At 37.3% G+C, this 12,205-nt stretch overlaps 1 protein-coding gene across 1 annotated transcript in view; it reads left to right on the top strand.

Annotated features, from left to right (window-relative positions):
- Dock3 (dedicator of cytokinesis 3) overlaps positions 1-12,205 on the top strand; it is a 285,914-nt gene that overhangs the window by 58,528 nt on the left and 215,181 nt on the right. The window contains exon 4 of the mRNA XM_021171370.2: positions 10,886-10,941. Within this exon, the coding sequence (XP_021027029.1) occupies positions 10,886-10,941 (56 nt within the window). The remainder of the gene's footprint in view (positions 1-10,885; positions 10,942-12,205) is intronic.

The following is a 12,205-nucleotide window of genomic DNA, read 5'->3' as shown; positions in this document are numbered from 1 at the left end:
GAGGGAGAGGGAGAGAGAGAGAGAGGGAGAGGGAGAGAGAGAGAGAGAGAGAGAGAGAGAGAGAGAGAGAGAGAGAGCACGAGCGCTGGGCAGTTGGAAATGTATTATTCTAGGTTTTGATTGCAAATGACCATTGACTGGTAGCTATTATAAGCCTCATCTTTAAAAAAGTATTTATTATTTACTTATGAGTGTGTGTGCATTTTACACATAGTGGTACACATGCAGAGGTTAGAGGACAACTCGTAGAAGTTAGTATTCTGCATGTGGTCCTGGAGAGAACACAGGTTGTCAGACTTGGTGTCAAGTGCCTTTACCTACTGAGCCATCTCTTCAGTCTTCAGCTTTTAGCAGTGGGTAGTCAGTGGCAGCAATTACAGTTCCCAAAGCCTTGGGTGATAGATCCAGGGTTCCTAGTGTCATATGTATCTCTTGGACATTGATGTTAAGATTCTAGAGTTTGGCAGTTCTCTGGAACTACTCTAATAATCACTGCCCTGAATCTGTTGGCTTTGGCTCTGCATAGCCATAGTTATACTTCTGCTATTCTTTGTCCACTCAGATTCTGGTTCCCACCATTTCTGCCACTGACCTTTCTCTGGAACTCTGCGGCTCTTCAGCCGCTTTCTTTTCAATATTCTATCTTTTGTATCCAGTATTTGTTACCACTGCTGTGGCTGGTTCTGTTGTTGCCCCTGCCATTACTACCACTCCATTTTTCTTTTTTGCTTTTACCAGCTCAGCCTTTTCTATTTTATAGTAAAGTTCAAATTCCCATTAGGAAGAAGCCTTTTATTAGACACAATTTTGCAACACCACTGGGGCCAGTGCAAGAGGGTGTTTTCCAGGTAGTCTGTTTATATAGTCAGTAGAAGGTAGCCATTCATGCAGATGAAGGATTGTTTACACTAATCAGAAGCCTTAACTAGGCCACCAAGAGAAGTGCTCACTCTCTGGTATGGTATGATGAAGATGACTGCACAAATCTTTTGGAGTGCTGCTTTCTAAGCAAGGAATCTGGAGTGGTTACTCTTCAGCCACGCTGTTGTTGTAATGGTCCCCTGCATCTATTGGAGTGTCTTCAGAGTGATTGTGTCTAAAACATCTAAGAGGACAATGGGGCCAATTGACAGTAAAGGATTTCCTGGCTGATGGTTGCTCTCTTAAGACTCCTATGTATAAAGAAGGGGCTTGTTAATCAAGGTTATCAAAATATTAAAGAAAAATTTATAGTTTTTAAAGAATAGATCCAAAGTATTAAAGAATAAGAGAACAAAATAAGAAAAACTATTATTACAGTTTTTGGTTTCTATAGTGCATATGCTCAAGAGGGAAAAACAAATGGCTCTGTAAGAGTTGAGATTTACTTCCATTATGTGATCTCAAGTGTGCATTACTTATCAACAGATATCTAGAACTACATGAGTTAGGAAAGGGGCTTTTTGTATGGTAGAAAAATTTACAACAACAACTTGTTAAACAATAGCAAGTAATGCAAGCCAACTAGAGCATACTGTTAGATAGTGATTGTTGGTGTGATAGGGAAAGTAAGGCCGGCTTGTATTTAGAGTATTCTATGCCAAACGGATAATGATGCGAACTTTTGGCTTTCTTGCTGGTCAGCTGGGTTCCACATGTGATGTTGTCACACAGTATTCTAACATTCTGCTACTACAGTGAAACGCAGAAGATAGTAAAGAGGTCTATTTTGGCACATAGTTTTAGAGTTTCAGGCAGCCTGTTTCATTGAGCCTTTGGCTTGGTTATGTCAAATGGCATAAGCCAGGGAGCATGTGGTTGAGCACTCTATACAGTGTGAGTCAGACAGCAAAGCAGGGAAGCCTGGATAAGTCAGAAGACCAGAATTTCCCATGGATGCTTGCCCTTAATGACCTCTCAGGGACTTTGCTTTCTAAAGAACTCATTACTTCCCAAAGTGCTACCCTGAGGACCTTCAGCACATGAACTAAATTTAGGGGATACAAACTATAGTACACAGTGTAAGACTTGTAAGATACATATTGATGAATTTATAGATGTTTTCTCAGGTGTACTCTACAGCACTGCAGTGACTAACTGGTGGGGAGTGATGAATCAAGATTGTGTGGTATTGTTTAGCATTGTTAACTACTGTTAAGTACTAGGGTGGAAAGCACATTGTTTCATTTTTGAGACAGGGTCTTGCTATTTATTTAGTTCAAACTGACCTCAAATTCAGTATGCAACCCAGGCTGAACTCAAAAGTTTAGAAGTTCTGCACAAGTACAGTTAAACATTATTGGAATTGTTGAGATTTCTATAAACCTTTATTGTAAATACCCTTTGAGTGCTTTCTGTGAATTATTTTGTTGAGGTCCTTTTTTTTTTTTTTTCCTGAGCAGAAATTGTATGTAGATAAGGAGTTCTGCTGGCCTCTGACAGCCTTTATATCCCTTGGCATTTGACAGCAGTGAGTGGCAGCAGCAGACAAGGAGCCACCAGCAGGTGTTTGCCTCCCTCTTTCATAGCTCTTGTTTAAGGTACTAGGTACTACGACCATTAACTATATGCTGGTAAGTATTACAGCTCCTGTTCAGGTGTAGCTTACAAGGGTTACATCTCTTACAGAGGCCTGGGAAGTTAGAATTCCTTATATAGCAATAATCCCTTGCTCATGTTACAGTTAATAAACCTAGGCATTGAGACTCAAATTTTGTTGAATATCTCTTGGTTCCTCCTCTTATGTGGCTATTGAAGCAGCTAGCAGTTCCACTGCCATTTTCTCACCATCTCTGCGAATGTTGTTTCCTTTGTGACTCATCTCAGCTCTCTCTATTAAAATTAGGCAAGAAAAGCTCTTGATCCCTAATGTGTGTGTGCCACCACACTTCTCTCAGAAGACATGGGTTATTAAATGAAAATCTTTATGCCAGGTGTGTGCTACTGCCTCACAAGTTATTAGTTAGGGAGGCTCCAAAGTTTGATTTGCATTTCCCCATGGGGAAATTTATTAAACAAGCTTTAAAATAGTAACAACAGCCAAATCACACTAAGATCCCAGAATTGGTCTCGAGACTGTGTGCCACAGTAGTTGGATTAATGCCAGAGTAACACTCTCACTTTGGGGAGGGGGTGACAAGTGGTTGTCACTCAGTCCACAAGGTGCGGTGTCTCAGTAGTCCCAATCTGGCACTAGGACCCCCAGTAAATTCTTAGAAAGCTGCAATGTGCAAGGTGAAATAAGCATGTTGCTCCTAAGTGGCTGTTTTCATCACATTGTATCACAGCAATAGTAGTGTCAGAGAATGAGAGAGTGTGCGTGCTCTTGTTTAGAGCTGAACAGTCACGGTCACTTAACAGTTTAACCAGTTATCTGTCTATTAACTGTTGCTCACAGCAAAAAGAAATTTCTCTGGCCAAGGTGGATAGCAGCACTAGTGTATAAATATAATTTAAGAAGAAGTTTGACAACATGTCAGTTTCCTCTCCAGAGGCAATGGGACCTGCGGGAATAGAGCTGATAAATGAGGCAGAGAAAAGTTTCATGTACTAGCCAACTTTATTCAGAGAATCAGACAATTTATACTCTGAGTCATGTGAGTGAGACATACAGTTGCTGGTGGGCAAACCGCATGTAGTGGGCAAGCTGCTTGCAACAAAAATATGTTTTTCTAGAGAGACACATAAACAGATAACAATAGCCAGTTGTAATGGATAATCTGAAGTAAGCACACTCTTTTTCCCCATATTTGGGAGGGGCACAAAAGCATAATCTAAGAACAATTCTGTGTTTTTGAAGAAACTTGAGGTCACAAGACTCTTGGTTTCCTGGAGTTTTTTCACAAGCACTCTGAAATCTCTTATGAGTCCATTCTTGGATTGTGTTTTGACAATGTCAGCTTAGCAAAACAACAGTTTGGCCAAGTCCTATGATCTCCCAAGGTTTATAATATCAGGCATGGATTCCCTGCTGTGGTGTAGGCCTCATCTAATGAGAGAGTGCTTGGTTACATAATAGCCATGTCACTATCTCATCAGTGGTTGCCTGGCAGATTGATTTTCTTTTGCATGCAGGGTCTATGGATAGGCTTGCTGTGATCAGCTTTTATCTCCCAGCAGCCTGCAGAGTTACTTCTGGTCATTAGGGAAGACATTTCAGGTCAGGGCCAGTTTGATTTCTCTGTGTCCTGTATAAGAGTGTGTTGTGTCTTCAGCAGTTAGGTATTACCATCTAATTAGGGTGTGTAACCAAGACCAATGACAATGACCTGTGTTGTGTTGGGGCCTCTGTGTCCCCTCTGACTCATAGAAAGACTTATGACACCTGGTACTGGAATTTTCATTTACTAATGCATGTCTTGAAGAAGTATTGTCCACCCATGTTCAAATTCTTTTCTTAAAAATATTTTTAGATTAACATTCAGAGTAATAGGTTTATATATGGCTTTTTCATACATTGGTGCTTTTCCTTATTCCACTCCCTCTCCTCTCCTCCACGTCCTTATACTTGGTTTTGTTTCTCCCTTTCCCTTAACCATCCCCCTCCCCCCACACCTCTCTTGTTTGTGTTACGTGTATTGAGTTATCCTGCTTTCCCCATCTCCAATCTTCCCGTAAGACTTCACTTTCCTTTCTCGTGATCTGCTTCTACTCTCATCACCTGTACCCCTGACATATAGTGCATAAATTAAAATTAAAATCTAGAATCTGCATATGAGAGAAAACCAGGATATTTGTCTTTTTGGGATACTTCACTAAGATATAATTTCCAGTCCATCCATTTTCTGTATATGTCATGGTTCAATTTTTCTTTATGGTTCAATAAAATTTAGTTGTGTATATACATCACATTTCTATTATCAAGTCATCTTTTATGGACATGTAGTTTGGTTCTATTTTCTTGTTAATGTGAATAGTGCATCAATAAACATAGATGATACTCATAAGTATTTCTGTAGTAGGACTTAATCATTTGTATATATTCTCAGGAGTAGCATAGTTTGACCATATGCTAACAGAGACCTACATGCTGATTTTCATAGTGACTGCACAGGTTTGTAGTTCTGTGAGTAGTAAATGCAGGTTCCTAGTGTCCTTTGTCCCCACCTGCATTTGCTGCCTCTTGTTATGATAACTATTCTCTAAAAGGTGATCTTAAAGAGTTTTAATTTGTATTTCTCTACTGCATAGAGCTGTAAAGCACTTTTCAAATATTGTCAGCCATATGTTTTTCTTGAGAACTGTCTTTTTGTTTCATTAATCCATTTACTGATCAGAAGACTTAGTCTTTAGTATTTAATTTTTGCTGTTTTCTTAAAAATATGTATCTAGTTATTAAATAAGTTCCTTATTAGAGCTAATAGCAAGCAAAGCTTTCTCCTATTCTATAGCCAGTCTCCACTCTGTGGATAGTTCTACTTATTGTGTAGAAGCCTTTTGATTTCATTTAATTCCACTTGTCAATTCATTTATTTCCCACTATTGCCCTTTACAGAATTAAAAAAAAAAACCCAAAACAACCCATATATGGGAGTTATTTCCGTAGATTTTCCAGCATTTTTAACCTTTCAGGTTTTAAAATAAATATTTTATCAATTTTGAATATATGTAAACATACACACACACATGCAGGGCAAGAGATGCAGTTTTAACTTCACTCTTTTTGTATTTATATAAAATTATTAAATTAATTATTTTACATTACATATTTATTCCCCCCCGACTGTTCCACATCCCATACCTCCTCCCCACCCCTCTGTCTCCATGTGGATGCCCCACCTCACATGACCTCTAAACTCCCTGGGGCCTCTATTCTCTTAAGGGTTAGGTGTATCATCTCTGAATGGACACAGACCCTGAAGTCCTCTACTATATATGTGTTGGGGCCCTCATATCAGCTTGTGTATGCTGACTGGTGGTCCAGTGTTTGAGAGATATTGGAGATCCAGATGAATTGAAATTGCTGGTCCTCCCACAGGGTCTCCCTTCTCCTCAGCTTTTTTCAGCTTTTCCCTAACTCAGCAACAGGGGTCAGCTGCTTCTGTCCATTGGTTGTGCAAATATCTGCATCTGACTCTTTCAGCTGCTTGTTGGGTCTTCTGTAGTGCAGTCGTGATAGGTCCCTTTTTGTGAATGCTCCATACCCTCAGTAATAGTGTTAGGCCTTGAGACCTCCCCTTGAGCTGGATCCTACTTTGGGCCTGTCATGGGACCTTCTTTTCCTCAGGCTCCTCTTCATTTCCATCCCTGTAATTCTTTCAGACAGGAACAATTATGGGTGAGAGGTGTGACTGTGGGATGGCAACCCCATCCCTCACTTGATGCCCTGTCTTCCTTGTGGAGGTGGGCTCTATAAGTTCTTTCTCCCTACTGTCAGTCATTTTATCTAAGGTCCCTCTCTTTGAATTTTGAGAATCTCTCACCTCCCAGATCTGTGGTGCATTCTGGAGGGTCCCCTCAACCTCCTATCTCCTGAGGTTGCTTGTTTCCATTCTTTCTGCTGGCCCTCAGGGCTACAGTCCTTTTCCTTCACCCAATACCAGATCAGGTTCCCCACTCACCCCCATCCACTTACCGTCCCAGATCCTTTTTTCCCCTCCCCAATCGTGATTGCTTTCTTATCCCTCCCAAGTGGGACTGAGGCGTCCTCAGTTGGGCAATTCAGCTTGTTGACCTTTTTGAGTTCTGTGGACGGTATCTTGGGTATTCTGTACATTTTTTTTCTCTCTAACATCCACTTATGTATATAGGATACCTGGTTTCCCAACACCCATTTGTTAAAGAAACTATCTCCCTCTCTTGACTCTAATGTATGGTTTTAACATGTTTGTCAAAACTTAGGTGCCCATAGCTGTGTGGGAGTTTTTTTTTTTTTTCCTGTATTTTCTTTTCTGTTCCCTTGGTCCACATGTCTGTGTGTCAGTACAATGCTGTCTTTGTCAGTTTGCTAGTTTGATATCAGGTAGTATGAAATTTAGGAATGCTGTGGCTTTTAGAGATCACTGTAGTTCTCAATGAGTTTAGAATTTTTGTTCCTAGTTCAGTGAGGACTGTTACATATATTTGGATGAGTATTACATTGAATCTTTAGAATTTTTTTTTAGTAACTTTTTTTCACTGTACAGTTATGCCATTCTCTAAGCATGAAGTGTCTTTATTTTCTAGTTACTTTATTAATATCATTCTTCAGTGTTTTAAAGTTTTCATTGTAGTTTTTTTTAAGAAAAATCTAATGAGGCTTATTTTTAGCTTAAAAAAGATTTACCTTGTAATTTATGTTTATATATATGCCTATATATGTGTGCATACATGTGTGTCAGTGCTCATAAAATGTAGGAGAAGGCATCAGATCCCCTAGAGCTCAAGCTATAGGTGTTTGTTAGCCCCCTGACATAAGGGCGGAAGACCAAACCCATTCTTCTGCAAGAACACACTTTTCTGCACCTTCCTCACTCTTTCAAAAAACCATTGAAGATGAATTATTTTTACTAATTTTTTTGGCCACTTTGTTACTGGTATGTAGAAAAGCTACTGAATTTTTATGGTGCTTTTTGAATTCTGTTGCTTTGTCAAAACTATTTATCAAATTTAAGAGTTTTTGGTGTCTGTAGTATCCTTTAAGTATAAGATCATGTCATCTGTCAATGGGGATGACTTAACCTCTTCCTGTCCTGTTTGTGTGTGTTTTTTTCGTATTGCACTAGCTATAGTTCTCAGCACTAAATATTAAGAATGAGCCTCTCTGTGTCACTTCATATTTTGGAGGAAATATTCTTAGTTTCTCCACTTAATGTAATATTAGCTTATAGGTTTGTCATATGTAGCCATTATTATATGAGGTATGTTTTGTCTCATCCGAGTTTCTTATTTTATCATGAAATGCTGTTGGATTTTTGTCAAAATGCTTTTAGATATCTATTGAGATGATCATTTTATTTCTGTCCTTAAGTCTTTTTGTATAGTGTATTACATTTATTAGTTTGCACATGTTGACCCAACCATGCATCTAGGAGATGAAGTCAGCTAGATGGGGATGTAAGATCTTAATTTGCACTGTGCATATTTTGTTGAGAATTTTAAAATCTATCTTCAGTAAGGAAACTGGGCTGTAGATTTTAGTTTTGGTATTCATAACACTGATTTCATAGGAGTTTAGTAGTGTACCTTCCATTTGTATTTTGTTAAACAGTTTAAGGAGTTCCTCTTTAATTGATGTTAGGTATTCCTTAAATATTAGGTAGAAATGAATCCTTTTGGTCTTGGAATCTTCAATGTGGCAGTTGTAGTTATTGCTTCACTCTTATTGCTTCTTATGGATCTGTTTAAATTGTTTATACTATAAATTTTGTAAAGACTACAGCTGTTTAGAAATTTAATTATTTATTCTGGATATTCCTTTTGGAGTTTAAATTTTCAAAATATTTTTTCATAACCTTGTGGATTTCATTGAAGTCTGTTGTAAAATACCCTTTTCATATCTAACTTTATTAATAATAGCTGTCTCTTTTGTTTAGTCTGGCCAAAATGGCTTGTTTATTTTTATAAGAATAACTCTTTGTTTGATGGATTTTATGTATTGTTCACTTAGTCTATATTTCATTAATTCTTGAACTGATATATATAATATATAATATATAATATATACATTATTTCTTGAGATTTTTGGTGCATTTGGGTTGGCTTTTTGTTTCTCTACATCTTTGAGGTATTTCATTAAATTATTCATTTGAGCATTTACTGAAACTTTTTCAATGTAAGCTCTTATAGATATGATTCCCTCTTAGGAATGCTTTGCTACATTCCAAAGGTTCTGGGATATGGTGCTCTTTCATTTTAATTTGAAAATGAATTTTCAAATTAAATTTAAATTTTTAGAATTTTATTTTAATTGCTGCTTTGATTTTTTGTATGTGTGTGTGTGTTCAGTCAAGTTTGGTGTTCAAGTATTTGTGTAGTTTCTCTTGCTATTGACTTCTAGCTTTATTCCACTGTAATCAAATAAGATTCAAGCAATTGCTGTTCAGTGGTGGCGCATGCCTTTAATCCCAGCACTTGAGAGGCAGAGGCAGGGAAATTTCTGAGTTTGAGGCCAGCTTGGTCTACAGAGTGAGTTCCAGGACATCCAGAGCTGCACAGAGAAACCCTGTCTCAAAAAACCAAAAAAATTAAAAATAAATAAATAGAAAAAATTCAAGCAATTAATTTGATTTTTTGTATTTGATAAGGAATTTTTATTTCTTAAAGTCTTTGTTCTTTATTCCTGTATCAATAGATCAAACAAGGTGTATTTTCTCAAGTACTGATTTAGATAGAGATGTTAAGAAGCACCAGTAAGTTTTATAAACATTAACATTCAGTGACCTCTTTAAATGCAAATTAACCATTACTATAAGCTAAGTATAATAATAATAATTTGGTGCATTAAGCTAAATATACACAAAGCCTGCATATTTTAAATTATAAAAGTGGTCTGTATAGCTTATGTGATCAAAACTATATGTACAATCAAATTTGCATTTTTACAATGAATGTACTTACAGATATGTCAATAAAACACTACTTCAGATACTTGTCCTGACATCAGCTTTGTAAGTGCTGCCATTCCTGCTACTTAAAATATTTATTTTTAGCTTTAATATTATCAAGGAAGATGAGGTCTACCAAAACTTAAAAAAATATATTGTAAGCACCAAAATTTTTTAAATTAAAGATTACCCTCAATACAGAAAAACCAGATTTAAAACACTGGGTTTTTTTGGGGGGGGGTTGTTTAGTGGTGAATTTAATGAAGAAGGATAAGTAATTTTTTCAGGAAAATAACAACCTTGCTGTTTAGAGAGTAATCTTAAAGCAAATGCTCTACCAAGACATAAACATTCTCACAAAAATGTGCTTCCTTAAAAGGAACACAAAGCAGCCAGTGTCTTTAATAACTCCTCAGGCCACTGTTGTCTAAAAACTTCAGAATACATAAAGCACAAGTCTCAACTTTATTGAAGTGAAAGGACATTTATACTCTACATATTATACACCTATGGTATATAGCTTGTAATACACAAATCTACCTAATGCATAGACTATCCTCTACAGATGGGACTACATGGTTTGCAGTACTTGTTTGTTTGTTTGTTTATTTGGTTTTTCGAGACAGAGTTTCTCTGTGTTGCCCTGGCTGTCCTGGAACTCACTTTGTAGACCAGGCTGGCCTTGAACTCAGAAATCCACCTGCCTCTGCCTCCCCAGTGCTGGGACTAAAGGCATGTGCCACCACGCCCGGCGGTTTGCAGTACTTTAACTTGTATGTAGTCATCAAAACACAGGAAGCAATTCCACTATGGTCAGATAAGGCAGGAAGTTAAGGATTCGAGTTAACAATCTAAAATGAGAGACCTTTTCATTCCATGCCTAGCTGTCAAGATATTATTGTAGAAACCAGTTACAATGTATGATTTCCACGGAAACATCACAGAATTTTAGAATTTAGAAAAGATGTCAGGCTCTGTTACAAGCTTTTTGGCCCATTTCAATTTCTAGCCCAATTCATAGTAAATAAGTCTTTAACTGTAGCAAAACTCTTTTGAATAAAGAAGAAAGTATCTTTAGCTTACATTTAGACTTGGCTTATAATTACCATTGCCTTGTAAATATTTTCAGTGACCAACTCTTATAAGAGATTTTTAATTTTTTTATTTTTATTTATTTTTAAATTTTTGTCCTGAGGATACAGTTTAGTTACACATGGTCATAAAATCCCAACCTAGTACTCTGCATTTAACTCTGTATTTTTGATGTGCAAAGTGGTTGTTTTAATAGACTGTCTACTGCATTTCAGTTCTCTTTTAATATATATATGAGATGTTAATCACAGTTTATATTTTATTAACTGGAATTTTTGTTTGTTTTACAGGGGCTCTTTCCTGCAAATTATATTCATTTGAAAAAGGCAATTGTCAGTAACAGGGGGTGAGTAATAGCCTAAGTTAATTTATAATTATTAGAAGTTTCAGAGGAAGTCTGACTTCCTTCATAGTTTAAAATATATTATTGGCAAGTTTTAAAATGCTTTTATAATTATATAGAATCCTGAGCTCTAAGTTTCTCAAGCTATATTCTGGGTAGATATCTTTAACTATAAATGTTGTCAAAGCAGCAATACATGTAGTGTTTTTATAAGTACATTAGGTACAGCTTTGAGACTAATCATGTGTAGACTAAGTATTAGAGATAAATTTGTCATTTCACTGTTACATGACAAAGTGAAGGAAACTTAAAATCTTTCATTTATAAGTAGAGATTAAAATATTTAAAGGTATACCTTATGGATAGAAAACATGTATACAAAATGGATACATTAAAGCACACATTTGAAATAAGTGCTTGCTGACAGGAGCCTGATATAGCTGTTTCCTGAGAGGCTCTGCCAGTGCCTGACAAATACAGAAGTGGATGCTTATAGCCATCTATTGGATGGAGCACAGGGTCCCCAATGGAGGAACTAGAGAAAGGACCCAAGGAGCTGAAGGGGTTTACAACCCCATAGGAGGAACAACAATATGAACCAATCAGTACCCCCAGAGCTCCCAGGGACTAAACCACCAACCAGAGAGTACATATGGAGGGAACCATGGCTCCAGACCCATATGTAGCAGAGGATGGCCTTGTGGGACATCAGTGGGAGGAGAGGCCCTTGATCCTGTGAAGGCTCAATGCTCCAGTGTAGGGGAATGCCAGGACAGGGAAGCTGGAGTGGGTGGGTTAATGAGCAGTGGGAGGGGGGATGGGATGGGGGGGCGGATTCGGAGGGGAAATGAGGAAAGGGGAGATTTGAAATATAAATAAAGAAACTATCTAATAAAAAAATTATATTGAGACCCACTCTGGAACAGTGACTCCTGTTAAAATTTGTTTTTTTTTGTTTGTTTGTTTTGTCTTTGAGACAGGGATTCCCTGTGTAGCCCTCATTGGCCTAGAACTTGTTATGTAAATCAGGCTGGTCTCAAACTCAAGAGACCTATGTGCCTCTACCTCTAGAGTGCTAGAATTAAAGGCATACACCATCACAATTTAGTGTTTTTATAGGATTTCTGAGAGTACGAATGAGTGTACCTAAGTTGGACTCTTTTTCTTCTGTTTGTTTTGTCAAATTCTGATGTTTTTGTTTTATTATATTTTATTTTATTAATATCCATTAAAGTCCTGTTTGTGCTTTTTTAAACTTTTTTTTTTT

This window comes from Mus caroli, chromosome 9 (genome assembly GCF_900094665.2).
Source record: "Mus caroli chromosome 9, CAROLI_EIJ_v1.1, whole genome shotgun sequence".
NCBI classification, from domain to species: domain Eukaryota; kingdom Metazoa; phylum Chordata; class Mammalia; order Rodentia; family Muridae; genus Mus; species Mus caroli.
This window is presented reverse-complemented; position numbering and strand designations above follow the sequence as displayed.